The sequence below is a fragment of the Megascapheus bottae genome, chromosome 9 (genome assembly GCF_031878675.1).
Source record: "Megascapheus bottae isolate mThoBot1 chromosome 9, mThoBot2.hap1, whole genome shotgun sequence".
NCBI lineage: Eukaryota > Metazoa > Chordata > Mammalia > Rodentia > Geomyidae > Megascapheus > Megascapheus bottae.
In genome coordinates, this window is record NC_143517.1 from 19592304 (window position 1) to 19614388 (window position 22085).

At 36.0% G+C, this 22085-nt stretch overlaps 1 protein-coding gene and 1 pseudogene across 2 annotated transcripts in view; one reads left to right on the forward strand and one right to left on the reverse strand.

Moving 5' to 3' along the window:
- The window catches only part of Xkr9 (XK related 9), a 111281-nt gene that overhangs the window by 75615 nt on the left and 13581 nt on the right, over positions 1-22085 (forward strand). The window contains exon 6 of one of the 2 annotated variants that reach the window (XM_090338940.1): positions 21414-21491. The exons of the other annotated variant lie outside the window; for it this stretch is intronic. Coding sequence (XP_090195066.1) covers positions 21414-21451 — 38 coding nt within the window. The 3' untranslated portion in view covers positions 21452-21491. Of the gene's footprint in view, positions 1-21413; positions 21492-22085 lie in introns of those variants that run through there. 2 annotated transcript variants of the gene reach the window in all.
- On the reverse strand, positions 19385-21264 carry LOC150058861 (nuclear nucleic acid-binding protein C1D pseudogene; annotated as a pseudogene).

The window sequence follows — 22085 nt, forward strand, 5'->3', positions numbered from 1 at the left end:
ATGAAAACCTTAGACAAAGGAAAAATTTAAATTAAAACTACAACAAAGCTGGGTGCAGCTAGCTCACACACCTGAAATTCTAGCTATCCACCCCATCATTCTTCCCCCTTCCTCTTGTTTGCCAAAACTAGTCTCATTGACTTTCCCTTGCTCCATTTTCATGCCTATTGTTAGATTATTATGACCATACTCATGCTCCTTCCCCTTCTCAATTCGTCCACCTCCCTACTAGGCCAGACATGTTTCAACTTCCTAATATGCTCTTTGTTAACACTGCATGGTAATTGTTCAAAGGGGTTTCATCATGGCACTTCATACTTACAAACAGCATGTTTTAATCAGGTTGAAGGGTTTTATTTTTGTTAGCGTCAATGATCAGACTCATTCCCTCAGTCACTTCTGAAGATCTTCAGTGTCACTATATTTGATTATTCTTTGGGAAAGCTGCCCTGTTGGGCAAGCATGATCTGGTTCCAGTTAAGCCTGGCATTGAAGCTCCCTCCAAACCTTCCCTCATTATTCATAGCACTGTATAGGGTACTACAGATGAGCAGAAGAGTGGAATGTCTTAGTCTTTTTTCTTGACAGTACTGACACTATTTTGTAGTTGGGAACAAACGGAGTAGAGGAAAAAGAAAAGGAAAATATGACTTCCTATGTGCACTTGTTGTGCTTTTTTTTTTTTTTTGCCAGTCCTGGGCTTGAGCTCAGGGCCTGAGCACTGTCCTTGGACTTTCTCAAGGCTAGAGCTCTACCACTTGAGCCTCAGCACCACTTCCGGCTTTTTTCTATGTATGTGGTACCCAGGAATCGAACCTGGGTCTTCATGCATGCTAGGCAAGCACTCTACCACTAGGCCAAACTCCTCACCCTATTGTTATGCTCTTTGACATAAACTTCGTCAGTTCAGTAAATGTAAAAGGGACTGTGCATACACTTGAGAGGACTGCAAATTTTATCATTTAATTTTTATATCTTTTCGGAAATAAAATATCAAAATTACATCCTTGATATAATTTATATTAATACTGTGTGTGCTGAAACAGTTTTAACCAACTTACATTTTCTTTATATCTTTATTTAAAAAAATTTGTGATAAAGCTGGCTAGCTACTGAGGAGACTGAGATATGAGAATCGTGGTTGAAGGGCAGCCTGGCAGGAAAGTCTGTGAGATTCTTATCTCTAAGTAGGCCACCAAAAAGCCAGAAATGAAGCTGTGGCTCAATTGATAGAGTGCTTGCCTTGAGCAAAAAGCTAAGGGACGGTGTCCAGGCCCTGAGTTCAAGCTCTGGGACTGGCCAAATATTTTTTTTTGATAACAAAATAGTTACTACATTAACCATTTTAACTGCACTGTTAACTCTATTCACCTTGTTACATAAAAGATCTCTAGCACATTTCCATCTTGCAAGATTTACACTCCATTGAGCAACCTCTCTTGCAATCACTATCCTAATCTCTGTTCTCATAAGTTTGATTACTCATATAAGCTGAATTTTTCTTTGGAATAGATTTTCTTTATTTAGCACACTGTCCTTAAGTTGTTGTATGTGTCAGGGTTTCTGTCTTTCTTAAGACTGAATAACATTTGTTTGTTTATATATGTTACATTTTCTCAATGGACATTTGAGTTGCTTTTACCTCTTGGCTATTGGGAATGATGCAACAGTGAACAAGAGTTTGCAAATATTTCTTTAAGGATCTGCTTTCATCTCTATCTCTATTGTCATATTTATGTACTTAGAAATAGGACTTCTGGGTCATATGGTAATTCTATTATTACTCCTTTAAGGAACATTTGTTCTGTTTTCCAAAAGGCTTGTGTTATTTTATAATCCCACCACAGTGCACAAAGGTTTTAAGTTCTCTACATTCTCATCAATACTATTGCTTACTTGTTCCATCCTCTTCCCTCCCTCCCTCCCTCCCTTCGTTCGTTCCTTCGTTCCTTCCTTCCTTCCTTCCTTCCTTCCTTCCTTTCTTCTTCTCCCCTCTCTCTTTCTGGCTTGCTTGCAATATCCTAATAGGTATGAAATGATCTCTTTGTAGCTTGTTTTGAATCTTTCTCATGATTACTAATGCTAAGCTTTGCATGTGTTTATTGGTCATTTGCGTATCTTCTATAGGGGAAAGTCTATATATACTAGAGGACTACTATATAGATCATCAATATCCGAGAACTCAACATCAACTTCTGCCCCAAATAATCTGATTAGAAATGAACAAAGGATTTGAAGAAGCAACATGCATTCTTCTAGTTTTGAGCATTATTCCTAGTTATAATTAATTTTTTATCCAAAGAGTAATAGAAAGGATGCTTAAATATAGCTGAACTAGAAGTAACAAAGCTTTCCCATGTTTTCTTTCTTTCAGTTTTTTATTATTCTTAGTTTTTTTTTGTTCCCCAGTACAAGAGTTTGAACCCAGGGCCTTATAATTGCTATGTAAGTGCTCTACTACCTGACCCTCTGGCCTTCTTGCTTTAGATATTTTTCAGAGAAGATCTCACCATTAATCGGGTCAACCTTGGATAGTGTCCTCGTTATACCTTCTTCATTTCTGGTATCTGCACTTGCACCACCTTTTGCAGCTTATTTGTTGAGGTGGAGTCTTGCTAACTTTTTGCTAGGCTGGCTGTGAAAGTTATTTCTTGTCTCTGTCTCCTGAGTAGCTGAGATTTCAGGTGTGAGCCACCATGCTCTCAGAAATAAGAGTTGCTATTGTTAAGAGAAAAGAAGTTTCTACATTTCATCTTACAATTTAATATAAAGCTGCTATTCAGCGTTTGGGAAGAAGGGTAAACTGAAAGGATGCAACACATCGCAACTATCAAAACTATTTGAAAACAGTAAGTAAATGTTAATCACTGACACTGGGCCCAGTGTTTTGCTATGTACCACTGGAGATACAAAATACATATAGAACAGTTCTGTTTGTTGAAAAGGGTATATACTGAAGCCTTTACAGAAACTGACAAGCTATCTTTTAACAATATTCACTGTAATGTTGGCGATTTTCATTTTGTAATAAATATTGAACAATGGAAGTGGCTTATATTTAGATAATTACACACAATTCATAAAACTCCACATGATAACCCCTTTGGACTTTTTGAGAAAGTTAGGCAGTGTGAAAGAACTAATTTTGCAGCAGAGAGTGAAACTACAGTTTACTGTGGGGACAGGATCCTTGTATATGCGAGGCTCATCTAGTTCTTTTTTTTGTTGTTGTTTTTTTTTGCCAGTCCTGGGCTTGAGCCCAGGGCCTGAGCACTGTCCTTGGACTTTCTCAAGGCTAGAGCTCTACCACTTGAGCCTCAGCACCACTTCTGGCTTTTTTCTATGTATGTGGTACCGAGGAATCAAACCCGGGTCTTCATGCATGCTAGACAAGCACTTTAACCACTAGGCCAAACTCCCGGCCCCCCTCATCTAGTTCTTATCTCCAACTCTTCATTCTGGCTATGTGTAGATGACTCTACAGTTAAGGTGTAAAGTGATAACAGAGCTTATCTGTGCTTGGCAGCATCTGAATCAGAATATTTAATTCATAAAGGACAAACCCCCACTCCTCCTCTCAGTTGTCCAAGTTTCATAGGCTATGCATTGAACATTGTTATTACATTCTTCCCCCACCTCCTTCCTCTCCAATTAGTTCTTAACTGAACTACTTTCAAGTATCCACTAGAGGGCAGTGGAACCACAGACAAATTGGTCATACTACTTAATTCTCTCTTCTTTTTGTTATATGCTGATGGCTGCAAGCCATGAAAACACCAAAGCAGAGCTAATTTTCCACATGTTCTCTGAAGTCCATTCCCTATTATAATACAGAAAACCATTTGTCTTTCGTAGTGTGAGGGTCAAATGTTTGTTGTTTTTCTAACTCTGATACTTCACATACTGATCAGAATAGATTCATAATTGGGCTTTTGTATGTGAGCATTTGCACATATACCAGTTGCCTTTGGCATTAACATGAACCACTTGTGGTTTCTGAAATTGAGTACATTCTGATATTAGATCTATTTTGTTATGGAAACAATTCCATACTTAAGTGCTATCTATTGTTTTAAGACATGTGCCTTTTATTTATTGAAAAGGGGGCTTAAGTACTCTCTAAACTACTGAACTTTCTATGTAAAATTTCACAGAATATAAAGATTGGAGACAATAGGGAATTTAAAATTCCTTTCTCATATATATATATATATCACTTTACTAGTCGAAAAGTACTAGAGGAAACCCAGATGATGTTTGCTAGGATGTTGTTAAGTAGTCTTTTTGCCTACTGTGACATAGAACTTAAAAGTTGCTTATACTATTGTTGTTATTTATTTATTTTGCCAATCCTGGGCTTGGGCTCAGGGTCTGAGCACTGTCGATGGGCTTCCTCAAGGCTAGAGCCACAGGACCACTTGGGCTTTTTTTCTATATATGTGGTACCGAGGAATTGAACTTGGGTCTTTGTGTATGCTAGACAAGCACTCTACCACTAGGCCAAACTCCTGACCCCCTAATGTTATTTTTTAAGAGTTTTCTTTTGAGGACTTGGTATGGTGGCATACATTTGTAGCACCAGCAATTGGTGAGACAGAGGCATACAAATTTGGAGTTCAAGGGCAGCCTGGGCTACACAGCTATGGCAATAGACCCTGTCTCCAAAAAGAAAAAAAATCTTTCCATATGTAATCTTGCAAGCTTCCTTTTTGTGATGGCTGGGGTGGGGCCTGAACTGAAAGCCTGGTGCTATTTCTCAGCTTTTGTTGTTGATGTTTGTTTGTTTAAGGCTTGTGCTCTACTAGTTGAACCACTTCTTCACTTCGGGCTTTTTGGTGATGAACTAGAGAATTAGAGATAAGAGTCACACAGACTTTCCTCCATTTTGTTGGTTTCAGCTCCTATCTTCAGATCTCAAGCTCCTTGAATAGTTAGAATTAGAGGCACGAGCTAATGATGCCTGGCTTTGCCCTCCTTCTAAAATGATTGGTTTGAGCTAGTAATTACTTTTCCTCGAATTGTAGAACTTTTTACTTGATGCTAAACGTCAGAGTTTTATTCATAGCCCTGATTATTACAATAATAACAATCATAATAACAGCTTCATGCTATTGTGAAAAATCAGTGAGATATTACATGTGATAATGTTTTACAGCTGTAACTCTCCCTGAACATTTCTATTGTTGACATTTCTTCCATTGGTACATAGTATTTTTTAACTCAATTTGGATGTCATGATTATACAAATATAAGAACTTTGATCCCTTCCATTGGGAGGGGGAGAAGGGAGTGAAAAGGGGAAAAAAACATGAGGAGGGGTATCAGGGTTTGAGAAGTAATGCACCTACTACCTGACAAATGTAACTGTAAGCACTCTACACATTATCCTGACAATAAAATACAATAAAAAAGCTTGATCCTTTCGCTTCCAATTTACATGCTTTTCATTTATTTTTTATTACATTCTAATGCCATGTCTAGAATGCACAATGTTGAAGAGATGTGTAGAGCAACATTTGAGAATGTGGCTTGGTGGTGGAGGGCTGGTCTATCATGTATTAGGCCCTAAGTTCAATTCCCACAATGCCCAGCAAATCCATCCATCCCCTGCCAAGAAAAACAACTGATGAGAACAGACCTTGTCTCTTGCCTCCTTTTAAGAAAAGTCACCGTCTTTCACTGCTATGCCTCAGCCTCTTCTGTGATTTGAAGCATGGAGCCTTCCACATTATAGGCAAGCACTTTTTTTCCTTTGAGACAAGAGTCTTCCCATGTAGCTCGGGTTGGCCTTGAGGTAGGGACCTGTGCTTCCTGTGCGATATGAAACTTGACTTTTTTTTTTTTTTTTTTTTTTTTTTTTTTTTGCCAGTCTTGGGCTCAGGGCCTGAGCACTGTCCTTGGACTTTCTCAAGGCTAGAACACTACCACTTGAGCCTCAGCACCACTTCTGGCTTTTTGCTATGTATGTGGTACCTAGGAATCGAACCTGGGTTTTCGTGCATGGTAAGCAAGCACTTTACCACTAGGCCAAAATCCCGGCCCCGAAACTTGACATTTAAAACATTTTTTTTATTGTGATTAATAGAAGGGTTACATTATATTCACCAGATAGAAGGTGCATAACTTCACAAACACTGATATCCTTTCTTATGACATGGTCCCCATTTTCCTCCCACCCTCCTCCCGCTCATTTTGATTTCCCCTCCTTCCCTATCCAATTGCTGGTTCTAGGGTTTGGCCTCTTGCACCATCAGTTCTGTAAGTGGAAGTCAGGGGAGGGGAATGAAAGATCCCCCATTGCTAGACCTTATCTACTTAGCATAAATTTACCTGGAGTTAGGAGAGAACTCGGGTTTCTTCAGGAAAGGGGGTCCTCCCGCTGGGAACCTGGGCAAGCAGGGCCCCTGTGTTCTTGGTTTGGGGCAGGCTTAAGTGGAGTTGGCTTCACTGAGCTGGGGGAAGAGAAAATGGGCTTTATTCTTATTGAATTTCCATGGATATTTTGGGGTAGATATTTCTTCATTTGAAGAATTGTTTTCACTTAATGTTATTCGTGGATACTCTAAATGCTTGCTTTTTAATAACTTTCACCAGGTCTACTAGGGAATGAATCCGTGGTGTCACTGGTCATGATTGTTCTCCACTCCTGTCCTCTAGCTTGGTCCTATAGAGATTCTTAGAGCATAAGCTCCGAGGTGCCGTCAAGGCCCTGCAGGCACTTAAGCGGAACTTGGAGATACTGGGTGGATCAGTGGAAGCAGCGATGCTCAGGGAGACGTAGCTCACAGACCTTGTTTTTCTAAACACTGTCCTGTAATACAGTGACAAGAGATTCCCCCGCTTTGTCCTTCACAAATAACAGTTGTAGTCAACTATGTACTTTCTTTGGTTGAAGATTAGAGCATCTTAACAAGTAACATAAGTTAGCCCCTTGCGCTCTTTGTTTATAATCAGTAATCAGCTTGTCATCAGACAGGCAGCAGCTCATTTGAGGAGTAAATAGCAGAAATCTGCTCTTATGGTTTTCTCCTACCTGTACTTTACTGGGTTGCCTATTGCAATCTGTGATAGGTGGAGATCCTTGAGTTTCAGTGCTAAATACTGATGTACAAGTGTAGACCTATGAAACTTTTACTATCCAAGAAAGCATAGAATTTTAACTTCCATCACAAGATTCATTCCAGTGTCATTCTGTCTACGAAGTCGGAGATTACTTGCTTCCTTAATAAGCAAAACTAAGTCAGTTAAAGGTTTAAAACAAGAAAATACCCCAAGCCAGAGATCATCTGAATAAGTTTAGCAATACAGCAAGAAATTCTAGGCTTTATTAGGTTTGATTAGATTTGATTAGAATTAGGTATCATGCTAATCATTCTTATCTGGAAAAATGTACATATATATATATATAAATTGGTAAGAACTCTACCACTTGAGCCATATGCACAGCCCAGGTTTTCTATATTATTATTATTTATTTATTTTTTTGCCACTCCTGGGCTTGGGCTCAGGGCTTGAGCACTGTCTTTGGATTTTCTCAAGGCTAGCACTGTACCACTTGAGCCTCAGCACCACTTCAGGCTTTTTGCTATGTATGTGGGGTACCAAGAAATTGAACCCGGGTCTTTGTGCATGCTAGGCAAGCACTCTACCACTAGGCCAAACTCCTGGCCCCTATATTATTATGTTTTATTGGGTTTAAGAGGATCAGATTTCAAAATAGAATCACCACTCTTGGCTATTATGTATAGATGCCTGTTTTTACTAATGGCTCATCCTCTTCCTTTTCTTAAGGAGCACTGTACTGTATATGGATTTTCAAATGACTCAAGAATATGGGTACTATATAGGGACTTGGAAAAGACTTTAGATTCTAATTTTCAGTTGAAAACGTTTTTTTTTATGTGGGGGGCAAGAATTGTTTTGCTAACTTGCTTACTTTTGGTACTGAATGATACGTTCTTTTAAATAAAATATTTTGAGCAGTTCGATTTTCTGAGATAGGAAGCCAAATGTAAACTGGTTTGGGTACAACAGGTGTTATTATATGAACAGGACTCATTTCTTCAGGAATTAACAGTGATTTTAAAGGAGGAATCAGGTAAAAATAATGAAAGAAAAAGAAAATTTTCAAAGGAGAAATAATTTTTCTAAGGATATGGGTCAGTTATGGGACCCCTGCAGATAAAGTTTTTTTCTTTTCATTGTGGAAAATGTTTGAAAATCTTATGTTGTGCATCGTACCTGGCCTTGTCATTTTAATCCAATAGTAAATAGAAAATGAATGTTTTCATTTTCTTTGAAGATAGGGTTATGGCTAGTTGAGTTAGAGACAGAAAGGTATTGCGTCCTGTTTTGACTACTGTCCTTGTGTAGGAGAGGGACAGCATTCCATGGACTTGTTTTAATTACCTCACTGGTATCCATTGTAACATCTGGTGGTATCAGGAACTCACCTGATGGACCACAAAGAACCCTGATTTATGAACCCATAATTGGGTTTCCAATAAACACTTGTCAAAATAATGTATTAGTTCAAACCCAAGCCTTCTTCATTTATTCATATAAAAGAGCACTTAACTTTCAACAAAGAATTGCCTGTCATCAAAAATACTCTATAAACGAATCAAATTTATGAAGACGTAGGCTAGGGGGACTATTTGTTTTAACTCTTTAGAGGACTTAGCATTCTGATTTATTTGTTTCTACTGGCTTCTCTCTCTTATTTTATTTTTGAATAATGTGTATCTTAACAATTATACATCAAGCGACTTGTTATTGAACAAATCCAATGACTTAAAGTATTTACTAAGTTATGAAACTAGCATATCTTTAGCAGGCTGTAACTCTTCATCATTCTGTAATTTTCACATTCTGTTTAGGACAACACAACTTCCCTGTTTTCTTTTTTTCCTTTTTAGTTTACCTCCCAAAGAGCAAAATATATACTACCTTCCAACTACTTTGTAGAATGATAAGGCCATTGGTAAGAGGATTATTGTAGATTTTTTTCTTTATTAACGTTGATTTTTACATCATAGTTTAAATGACAGGTTTAACAAACAAGTGTTCAAGAAGAGAATCTCTATTTACAATCGCTGGGACTTAGTATTTAGAACTTAATCAAAATTAGGCTAAGGGTTTGTATGGCATAGAAACATATTAATTTTAGAAAATAAAACATGTCTATAGTATTGTAGATTTTTAAAATGTAAATATTCAACCACCCTGACTGTTTGTCATTAACTGATTGGCCTTTGCTTCTGCTAAGGCAAATAAGATGTGTAATTGGTGTAGCCTCTATAGCTTACAACCTTCACCTTGGTACCTTGTACTGTTATAAAGTTCATATGAGTCATTATCTTAACATTTAGTAGTTACCAATTCTCCCCTCTCCTATGTTATTCTGGTCTTGAGAATCGAGCTCAAAGCCTGGGTACTGTCCCAGAGCTTTGTTTTCCCAAGGACAGCACTCTACTACTTGAGTCAAAATTCCTCTTCTGGCTTCTTTTGGTAGTTTATTGGAAAGGGTCTCATGGACTTTCCTGCCCCGCTGGCTTTGAACCATAATCCTCAGATCTTTGCTTTCTTAGTAGCTAGGATTATAGGTGTGATCCACCAGGACCTGGCACCATCCTCTTTTATTGCAGAAAATATGCATAATATATAGTTTATTACTATGTATAATATAATATATAATTTTTGCATAATATATATTTTACTAGTATTATGTCAGCAAATTGTGCTACCATAACAACTACCCATTTCCTGAGATTTCTCTCTTGCTATCTGAAATAGAAACTGTGCACTTATATAGAAATCATTCCTGATTCCATTGCATACCAGGCCCTGGCAACTTCTAGTTTACTTTCTGATTTTATGAATTTGTGCCTACTGGGTAGTCATATTAAATGTAGTCATACAGTGTTGATCTTCGTATACCTGGCTCATTTCATATATCATGTTTTCAATGCTCATCCATTTTGTATCATGTACTAAAATATGATTTCTTTTTTAGGCCAATATTTCATTATAGATATATGTTGCATTTTGCTAACTCATTCTTCTGTTGATGGGCACTTGGATTTGTGTCTGCCTTTGAGCTGAGTTCCTCTTTTCAAATGACTTAGAATTGAATTGTGGGACTATATGATAATTCTATTATATCCGAGTTTTTGAAGAACCTATTAAAGTAATTATATTGTCATTGAACTCTAACCTAAGTCTCATTGCTTTGTAGAATGCCTAATACAGTGTTACTGAGTGCTCAGAAATATTGTTTGGATAGTTCTAAACAAATCTTATCATTGTACATAGGGAGGTAAGCAGTATAAGAGAATCACTGAGAAATATCTTTGCCTAGGTTGTCTAAACAGAAAAGGAATGTTACTGACATGTCTGTGGATATTCAGGGCATTAGGACAAAGAGGATGTGTATTAACAAATTGGCTGTGTTAGATGGTTCCTGAAAGAAATTCATTTGAATAAACCTAGGGACTATGGTCATAGAATAAATAGAGCTTTCTTTTTCCCATTGGGCTGACACTATTTTCCTGGCTCAGAACTTAAGTCCCACATCTAAATTTGAATAATGTTAGTTGTAATGTGTTTCAACTTCTGCATTTTGGAGGAAGGGAGAAATGCTTGGGTCAAGTTTTGTGTGTTAATCTTAGACACTGGGTTAGACTGTGGGCACGAAATTGATAGCTTCATGGTAAAATAATAGCTTACCATTTCCAAATTCCATTTGATAGTTTAAAGGGTGATGATACTTGAAAATGTTTAAATATTATGTTTTGAAACAGAATTAAAGAAGAAAAGAAAAAGATGTAATCTTTAATCTTTACCTTTATTCTTATCATTATCAGATAGGGTTATGACTCAATGGTAAGAGTGCTTGCCTGGCATGCAGGAGGTCCTGAGGTCAGTACCCAGTGTAGCAAAAGAAAAAAATGAAAGGAAGAAAGTAAAATGCGTGGTGTGAAAATAGTGATTTTACAAAACAAAAGCTGTAAAGTTTGGGAAGGGGTTAACTGTTAAGAAATCTTATTTCTTTTTTTGAAATCTTATTAATAAATTCAAGTGCTACTTAATGAAAAAAGGAAAGCAATGATTTATTTCCTATTTACATAGGCAATGAAGTAACAAAACAAATACATCATTGCAATAATTGGAATTAAAGTCCAGGAAGAAATGAAAACATTAAATTTGTTCTTAAGACAGTGATTCAAAGATTATAATGAATTTTTACTATTTGTCAGGCTTTGCTAGGCTTAGTAAGGAGGCCGAGCTTGGCTAGTATAATATAGCCAAAATATGGAGATTTAGATACATAGCAGAGTGTTTCACAGCACTCTCTGAGCACTGTTAAAACTTTTCCCTGTACAAGACGTTTGAATAGAACATCTCTTCATTGAGGTCATACCTCTCATTTCATTTATGATAGAAGTTCTCAACTGATAAATTTCCATAGTTTTTTTCATTTAATATTATTTTAGCTTCAATTTTATTAAGAAAGAAAACATGTAATAAATGAATTTTTTATTGAATTAGTTAAAATGGCCAAATCTTAGTGTTTGACCACAATGGCTTATTTCTCATGTTGCATGTCTAAAAACAATATAAGTATGATCTCTGCTTGAGTGATTTAGTTCTCCTCTCTTCTCTCTTCTCCTCTCCTCTTCTCTCCTCTTCTCTTGGTTTTCTTTTTCCCCAGCCATGGGGCTTGATCTCAGGAGGGTGTGGTCACTGTCCTTGAACACTTTTTGCTCAAGGCCGGTGCTCTGCCACTTGAGCCACAGCACCACTTTCAGCTTTTTCTGTGTACGTGGTACCGAGGAATCGAACCCAGGGCTTTGTGCATTTGAGGTGATCACTCTACCACTAGGCTACGGTCCCAGCCCAGTTCTTTTCTATGTGTGTGTCTAGTTTTTTTTTTGTTGTTGTTGTTTTTTGCACAACTTACTGAAAAGATTATCCTGTCTTTATCTTATTGAATTACCTCGGTGTCTTGAGATTTTTACATGTTTGAGGACATTTGTACACTGTCTAGTATTTATGTAGTTTTATTTATCTAATTTTATACCACTGCACAAATTAATGTCTTTATAAATGTTTAAATAGAGTAAATGGAAAACAAAAACAAAAACAAAACCAAGAAACCTTGCTAGGATTTTGGCTAGAACTGCATTAAATCTTTTTAAAATTTTTTAATTAATTAATTATTATTATTATTTTTTGCCGATCCTGGGGCTTGAACTCAGGGCCTGGGCACTGTCCTTGGACACTTATTGCTCAAGGCTAAAGCTCTGCCACTTGAGCCACAGCACTATTTCCGGCTTTTCCTGTGTATGCGGTATCGAGGACTCGAACTAGGGCTTTGTGCATGCGAGGCGAGCACTCTATCACTAGGCTACCCTCCTGGACCTGCATTGAGTCTTTGAGAGTCAAATTTGCATCACAATACTTTTGAGTATTGCAGAAACTCCTCAAGTAGGTCTTTAATTCCACTAATATTTTATAATATTCACAAGACACATTCGCATGTAATTTATCCCTATTTAACTTTTCCATTTGTGGCAAATAGTATTGTTTTCTTTCTTCAATTTTATTTTTGAATTAGCACATTGAATAAATTTATCTCTTAAGACTGATATGTAAATACAAATGATATTTTGATACTGGTTCTATAGCTTGCAGTTTGCTAAATTGACTTTTTAATTTGTCCTTTTTTGAGGGTAGGTTTCTTAGTATGTTCTATGTGCATAGTGATGCCTTTGCAAATTAAGACAATTTATCTCTTCCTTTTTGAGTCACATGTTTCTTTTCTGAAATTCCTTCACTAATATGCCCTCCAACACAATATTGAACAGTATTTGGGGCAGACGTCTTCTTTTGATTCCTCTCCTTTTCAGGAAAGTATTGTCTTTCTTGTTAAGCATGATGTTGAAAGTTTTTAGGTTAGTAGATAGTCTTTATCAGAGAGGAAGTTTTTTTTTTCTAATTCTGGCTATGGGATTTAAAAATTATGAATAAGTGGGTGTTTCTTTTTTTTTCTTTTTTGAGACAGTCTCAGTTTGTAGCTCAGGCAGGTATTAATCTCTCCATCTTCCTGCCTCTGCCTCCTGAATGCTGAAATTATAGGTGTGTGCCACCACATAAAGCCTAACATATTGAATATTGACAATTTTTTTTGCATTTATTTTGATGCTTAGATTAAATTTATTTTGCTACTATAGTAAATTATACTGATACATTTTGAAATGTAATACTAAACTTATACTAAGGAAAACTCAATCATAGTGCATTAAATTTTTTTTTAGTTTTTTTAGTATATTTTTTATTGTAATTAATAGAAGGGTTACATGATCTTTGCCAGACAGAAGGTGCACTAATTCACAAACATTGATACCCTTCCACCTGTCTTGGTCCCCATTTCCCTTCCCCCACCCCCTTCCCTATCCAATTTCAAATAACCAAATACAAATATATCCGATATATCAGGTAACCAAGTGAGATACTCTAACAATATGAGATAACCAAAGGACAGCAAAAGAGATGAGAGATAACATAGTACCTTAAGGACAACAATCATTCATTATATGGCTTATGTTTCTATATCCTAGTCCTTTCATTTAGTGTCATACTATATGGACTTTTGTATCAAGGTTTTGCTCTATTGCAAATCTCTGCTAGGAGAGCCCAAGGTTTCTACTGATTATGACAAATGAGGGAAACCATTGAGCCTAAGTTCCTTTGAGTCTGGCTTACTTCACTTAATAACACATTAAATTTTTTATGTATGACTGTCTTTACCATGTCACGTAGTCCTTTCAGATTCACATCTTTTACTTAGAAATATGAAATTTAGTTTCTGCTGTGTCTTTGTGTGGCTTACTTTCTTTTATTACTGAGTAATATTCCATGATGGGAATAGAACAATATAAATATGGTTTATTAGCTACCAAAGAACATCGGAGTTGTATTTAGCTTTTGGAATTTATGAGTCTTATGAATATTCATGTGTAGGTTTTGGTATAGACATAATATTTAAGTTTATAAATTTAAAGCATTACATTTAAAATTTTTATCATACATTTTTATTGTAATTAATAGAAGGGTTACATTATATTCACCAGAGAGAAGGTACATTACTTCACATACATTGATACCCTTTCTCATGTCTTGGTCCCCATTTCCCTCCCTCCCACCCCCATGCCTCACCTTGTTTTCCCCCTTCCCAATCCAATTTCAAATAACCAAATATACATTTATCCGATATATCAAATAACAAAGTGAATTACTGTAACAATATGAGATAACCAAGGGACAGCAAAAGAGTACATTAAGGACAACAATCACTCATTATATGGCTTTTGTTTCTATATCCTAGAGGTCCTTTCATTTAGCATCATACTGTATGGCCTTATGTGTCTAGGTTTTGCTCTATTGCAAATCTCTGCTAAGAGAGGCCAAGGTTTCTACTGATTATGACAAATGAGGGAAACCATTGAGCCTATGTTCCTTTGAGCCTGGCTTACTTCACTTAGTATGATTTTTTCTAAGTCTTTCGTTTCCTCACAAATGGAGCGATGTTCTTTCTGACAGCAGCATAGAATTCCATTGTGTACAAATACCACATCTTGTTGATCCACTCATCAACTGAGGGACATCTGGATTGGTTCCATATCTTTGCCATGGTAAATAGTGCTGCAATGAACATCGTTGTGCTAGTGGATTTAGTATGCCCTTGTTTTGGACGGTTGGGTAAATGCCAAGTAGTGGAATTGCTGGGTCATAGGGGAGCTCTATGTTTAGCCTTTTGAGGCACTGCCACACTGCTTTCCATAGTGGTTGAACGAGTTTGCACTCCCACCAACAGTGTAGTAGTGATCCCTCCTGGCCACATCTCCTCCAGCATCTCTTGTTATTAGTTTTCTTGATCCTGGCCATTCTAACTGGAGTGAGGTGGCATCTTAGAGTTGTTTTGATTTGCCTTTCTTTTATGACCAGAGATGTGGAGCATTTCTTCATGTGTCTATAGGCCATTTTTGTTTCTTCTTCAGAGAAGACTCTCTTTAAGTATTTGGCTCATCTTTTAATGGGATGGTTGTTACTTTGGAGATTAGTTTTGGAGTGATTCAATTTTTTGAGCTACTGATATATTTTAGATATGAGGCCTTTGTCTGTTGTTTGGTTGGTGAAGATCTTCTCCCACTCTGTAGGCTTCCTAATTAATTTACTAGCTATGTCCTTTGCCATAAAAAAGCTCTGCAGTTTAATGCAGTTCCACTTATCCAGCCTTTCTCTGATTTGTTGTGATTCTTGGTCCTTATTAAGAAAGTTTCGACCTGTGCCAAGGAGGTCTAGTGTGTCTCCTGTTCCTTCTTGTAAAGTTTTCAGAGTGTTGACTTTTACCTCCAGGTCTTTGATCCATTTGGAGTTAATTCTAGTGCAAGGTGACAAAGAAGGATCCATGTTTAGTTGTTTGCAGGTGCTTAACCAGTTCTGCCAGCACCACTTTTTGAAGAGGCTGTCTTTCTTCCATTCTACTTTTTTGGCTCCCTTGTCAAAGATTAGGTGGCCATAGGTCTGTGGTTTAATATCTGGGTCCTCAGTTCTATTCCATTGGTCTTCAGGCCTGTTTTTGTGCCAGCACCAAGCTGTTTTGATTATTATAGCTCTGTAATAGAGTCTAAAGTTTGGTATTGAATTTCCTCCAGCGCTGTTCTTTCTGCTAAAAAGTGCTTTTGCTATACGGGGTCTTTTATTATTCCATCTGACATTTTGGATTGCCTCTTCTATTTCTTTAAAGACATTTAAAATTTTTAAAATTAAATTAAAATTAAAAGCTTTCTTAAAAATGTAAAAAACAATTCTAGAACAGTGTTAGATTTACAGAGAAATTGAGCAAATATCACATCATGATTCCCTGTGTCCTTAATGTGGTATAATGGAGAAGAGAAGAGATGGAGACAGGAGAAAGGCTGGAAACTAATATCCCTTATACGTTTACCTAACAGTTCTCCTCTGCCATAGTATTTCTCATAATTGCAATGGGGTTGCAGACTTGCGGGAGGATGAGCACATAAAAAATGCTATTTATGTAATGTGATACTTTTATCACTACAAGAAAACAATCTGAAAATCTGTCAGATTTTTCCACTATAAATTGGTCCCTCCTTGTGAAAAAAATTTCTTCTTACTGAACTATTACATGTACATAGATGTACACACATGTACACATGTATATAACGCTTGTGCATATATGTGTATATAAATATACACACATAAGTGTGTGTGCATGTGTGTATGTGTGTGTGTGTGTGTGTGTATTTGTGGTGGAGTTTGAATTCTGAGCCAGGGTACTGTCCCTGAGCTTTTTCTTTCAAAGCTGGCACTGAGCCACAGTTCTACTTCTAGCTTTTTGGTGGTTAATTGGAGGTAAGAGTCTCATGGATTTTCATGCTTGAACTGGTTTCAAATCTCAGTCTTCAGATCTCAGCATCCTGAGTAATGAGGATTACAGGACTGAGCCATTGTCGCTCAGTTTACTGTGCTCTTTAAATGTGAATCATCCTGTAGAGACATCCGGAAGGAGTGAGGACTGTGAACCCTTCCTTAAGGGAAAGGTTTCTTCAAAATTTATTGAGAATTTTTTATATGGGGATTTTTCTCATCTCTCCCATTCATTTTTATATTAAACCATTCATTTATATCGGTATGGATTCATGGATATATATTTTATGCTTCAGGCTATAATCTATCACTACTTTGTTTTCTAAATTGTTACAGCTCTGGCCTTTGGGAAAATGTTCGGTTTGCTTTTTATGTCCTTCTGACACCCACCCACCAATAACTTCTCTTTATTTTTTAATTAAACTTCTGCTTTTGAGATAATTGGATATACATGTCATCCTAAGAATGATACAAAGATAAGCTATGTCCCCCTTAATCAGTCTCTCCCAATTAAAGTATAGTATTCCAAAAAGAATGCCAGTGTCAATACAGACCCGTTTCATCAACACCAGGAACTTTCCTGCTGTGTTTTTATGACCACAATTTCTTCTCTCCTACTCATGTCCTCTCCTTGACCTCTGATAACTATCTGCTGCTCCTGTTGATGTTCATTTTAAGTTTAATCATGTTAGGTAACTTCAGCCATATGTCACCTTTTTGAATTGCCTTTTTTTCCCAGTCAGTGTAATGGTTTCCTTTTATTGCTGAAAAACATTCCATACTATGGATGCAACATAGTTTAACCATTTATCTGTTGGTAAACATACATAAATACCTGTGTATATATGTTTTTACATGAACATAGGTATTTAGTTCTCTGCCATAAATGTCCAGAAGCACAATTACTGGATTATAATCACTTCAGTAATACACTTACACTACTACTTTCCATTCCTATAGATAATATATTAATGATACAGTTTCTCTGCATCCTCACTAGCACTTCACATTTGGGTGGCTTCAAGTTTATTGTTAGCTCATAGGAATGCAACTGATTTGTATATTTATCTTGTATCTCACAACCTTGCTCCACGTGCCTCTTTGTTTTAGAATTTTTTTATTTTATTTTTATGAATTAGTTAGGATTCCATCTGCAAATGGGGACAGTTGCACTTTTTCCTTTTGTATTTGTATGCATTTTATTTCCTTTTCTAGATTTATTCTTCTAATTCGGATTTCCAGGACTATGTCATTATGTTAAGTGATAGTGATGAGAAATAATATTCTGCCTCATTTTTTCCCCCTTTTTTGTCCATTGTGATTTGAACTCTGGGCCTGAGTATTGTCCCTGAGCTCTTCAGCTCAAGGTTACCACTCTACCCCTTGAGCCATAGGGCCACATCTAGTTTTCTGGTGGTTAATTGGAGATAAGAGTCTCACGGACTTTAGCTCCCAGCCTAGCTTTAAACCATGGTCCTCAGATCTCAGCCTCCTGAGTAGTTAACTCTATTTCTAGGTTCCCAGCTTCCACAGTTTTTTTTTTTGCATTATAAATGAGTATTTTTTTAACATTTCATTAACACTGATTTTTATATCATATTTCAAATATAAATGAGTATTATTAAAAATGATGTTTCACTGAGAAGGGGTATCAATGTGTGAGAAGTAATGCACCTACTATCTGGTAAATGTAACTGTAAACCCTATACACATTACAATAAAAATAAATAAATAAAATAAAAAAGGAAAACTAAGAACAAAAAAGAAAATCTCCAAATAAAATGAGAACTGTAAAGGGCAAATATTAATGCAGTTGAGAATACTGCAAATGGAAAATTTATAAAGTACTTAAAATTTGCATAAATGCATATTTTTTTGTGCAAGTCCTGCGGTTTGATCTCAGGCCCTGGGCACTGTCCCTGAGCTTCATTTGCTCAAGGCTAGCATTCTACCAGTTGAGCTACAGTGCCACTTCCAACTTGTTCTGTTTATGTGCTGCTGAGCAAGAACCGAACCACTAAAACACATTCCAGGCCCTCAAATACATGTTTAAAAAATAAGATGATGATTATCACATACGATTCAATTGAATAAAAAATTAATTAAAATGTAATTTTAGTTGCTGTAAGGTGTGAATAAAAATAGATGACAATGTAAAAAATGATGTTTCAGTTATTGAGAAATTCTTTTTTAGTTACCATCTTTATTACTCAATGTTGGATCAAAATATGCCCCCTGGGAGAGAGAGAAAGAAAGGGTGACATTGTCTAAAAAGAAATGTACACGGTATCTATGTAACTGTAATGCCTCTGTATATCACTTTAATAATAAGAAAAACATTAAAAATAATACACAACTTTCTGAAATATAAGAATATATTTTCTATTTTCAAGGCAACATGCCAAGAATTAAAGTACAATCTTAAAATTTTAACTTCATACTCTGAATATGAAGAAAGCAATTCCTAAAATTAAAAAAAAACATGATCCGTTAACTACACAAAACAGTGGATAGTTCGGTCACTTCATTCCTTCTTCGAATCAGATAACAAGAGACATTCTTATATCTTCTACATACAAGGAGCATATTCCACAAGGTCACATCATTTAAAATAACACATATGTTTACAATGACCATTCAACTTAAATTTCAGTTATTGACAAGATGGTAAGTCCAAGATTTACCTAAATAAGGAAATAAGTGTCATACTGAAAGAAGTGGTAAGCTATAGAACTGTCTCACAATGTTAAAACTTGATGATATTCTACAGGAAATCCTAGTCTTTCTCAGGGAAAAATGAATTCAGCATTATAGATTTAAAGTATAAATACATTTGAATTTATAGGTTTGAAGCTAGAATACATACAAATTTTTAAAGGAACACATTTAAACCACATATTCATTACTCTTGTGAAAACAACAAAAATGATGTACTTTTTGAATATGTATACAATAAAACCCCAAAGTTAATTTTTGCTTTTTCCTTTAGTAGCAACTTTTGACAGTTTTTTAGATTTTGGTTCCCAGAGGGCATTTTTAACAAATCTTGAAGCTGCACCTCTGTCTAGCTTGGCAGACTTTTTCTTGTCTGATATTTCCTTGACTCTGTTCATGTACACTCGGATTCTTTCCAATTCTTGTTTTACTGGATGTTCTTTAGGATTAACTCCTTGAGTAGCCAAATAAACCCAAAACCCAAAAGTTTAATGTGTATGCAGAAACTAAATCCACTTTTGCTTGTTCGAGTGGGTCCAACTTCTGTAACAACTCATTTCTAGAAACAGACATCATGGTCTTCAGCATCTCATCCACAGAACTAATGGAGTTCTCAAAGGCTGATAAATAATCATGAATTTCTACTGGATAGTCTTCATTAATTTCTTCACTTACCTTTATGATCAACTCAGCGGCTTGGAACGCTGTCTTCTGGAAGACGGGGAGCACTGACAGAGAAATTCTTTTTTAAGTAATATATTTTTATTATTTTAAGTAGTTGTACAAAGGAGCTGCCATTTAACAAAGGATTTTACAAATAAATGTGTCTTTATTTGTGTTGTTCTTTTGTTGTTGTTGCTAATATGGTGATTATAGTGATTGATTTTCAAATGTGGGCATTTGTTCTAAATGGCCTTTCACTTTGCCTTCTATTTTCTACTTTCTTTGGAACAAGTTTTTTTGTTGTTGTTGTTTGGTAATGAGAAATTGATTTTTCTTTGTAACTGACTTGCCTACTCTTTCTCTTTTTCCAATTTATTGGCTTATAAATATTGGCTATTCAAAATGCAGGTCCTAGGAAACTGTTGAATTTTGAGAATTGTTTTATACTCTAGGTAGTAGTCCTTTATCAGATCTATGATTTGCAAGTATGTTCTTTCTATCTGTAGTTTGTATTTTCATTCCCTTGACTATACAACATGATTTGAAGAGTAGATATTAATTTCAATGAGATTTGTTAGTTAGTTAATTAATTTGTTCCTTATATTTTCCTTGTCAGAAATCTTTTCCCAGTCCAAAGACTGGCAAACTAAGGCCTGAAAAACTCAATGTTACCCACTAACTCTGATATTTTTAAAATTTTTATTTTACTTTATTGAAAAGATGATAAATCGAAAGATTACATAAGGTTATGGTAATGAGTGCATTTCTTGTTGAACATTGTTAACCCCTCCCTTGTTTTTCTCCCACTTTTCCTCTTCCCAACTTTTCCCTAGCCCCTCCCAAGTTGTAAATTCATTTCCAACATAGTGCCCTGTGAGTATCACTGTTGCATTGATTAAACCTGATTCTTTGTAAGAGCTGAGGACTAAAATTTTTTCAGTGAATTTTTATCAAGGTAGTTGTAGATTCATGTGCAATTTTAACAAGAAATACAGGGGAAACCTGGAGAATTTTCCTATGTCTTTCAGGAGTAACAATTTGCAAAACTATATTATATCACAATTAAGATATTGACTTGAAGAACATCTACCAACCTCATTTAGAGTTCCAGCTTTACTTGGGCTCATGTATGTAGGTAGAATGGCTTTTATGTTTTAAGTGGTTGAACAAATTCAAAAGAATAGTATCACTGGGTGGATGAACATTACATGGAATTCATCTTTCAGTGTCCACAAGTAAAGTTTTATGGAGCTTAGCCACAATTCATTTGCTTCTGCATTGTCTGTGACTGCTTTCTTGCTACAGTATCAGAATAGAGTGGTTATGATAAAGACCATATGCAGTGCTTTTCTTACACCCTGCTGCTGATCTCAATTGATGTATTACAATTATAACTCAATAGTATTTTGCTCACTACTTACGTTCTGACATTGAATTTACTTTTTAAATATTAGTGAATACATGTCATGCCAAAACAAGAAAAATGGACCTTGAATATCATGCTTGAAGGCAAAGTGGAGTTTATTTTGTCAATAAGTGATGTGGTAAAGCATTGTATTTGTTGTGCCATTATATGATAGGTGTGCTGAAAGACTACAACCCATATTGGCAATACTGATTATTCTTCACAATATTTCAAGCTCATAAGAAAGCAGGTTAAAAAAGTGAACTGAGAATGTTTAATCACAGGAAAACTTCCTTTCCAAATATAAAAAAGGAGCTGCATCAAGGTAAGTTTCCTAGTAGTTCTTTTGTTTGCCAAGAAAGGATTACTAAAGATAAAGTAAATAAATGACATTGGATGGTGGCAGCTAAAGAAATGTACCTAGGGAAAACACATTTATGGAAGATTATTGTTGTTGTGAGTGAGATATGGAGACAACACCTGCAGTTAACAAAAAACAAGGCTATGAATCCAAATGGTGTTTTTAGGCTCTTCATGAGGTGAGAAATACTACTGACATTCTTCAACTGTTGTTTATTCAGATTTGATACTGGGTTTGAAGAGATAATGCATTAGTCCTACACATAGTCTGCATGACTTCCAGTAACTTGAGATGACAATAATATAGTCCAATGTGAAAGAGAATCCACTAAAATTGTCACAACTGACAGTGGCAAAAATATGTGTGGAGCAGGAAAAATTTGGTTGAAAAATCTAACAATACTTTTGAAAGTGGCAGCTGTTTAAAGTCTTGGCTACCCAGAAGATTCTTTGAATAAAATACTTAATTTTCCATTGACCCACAATG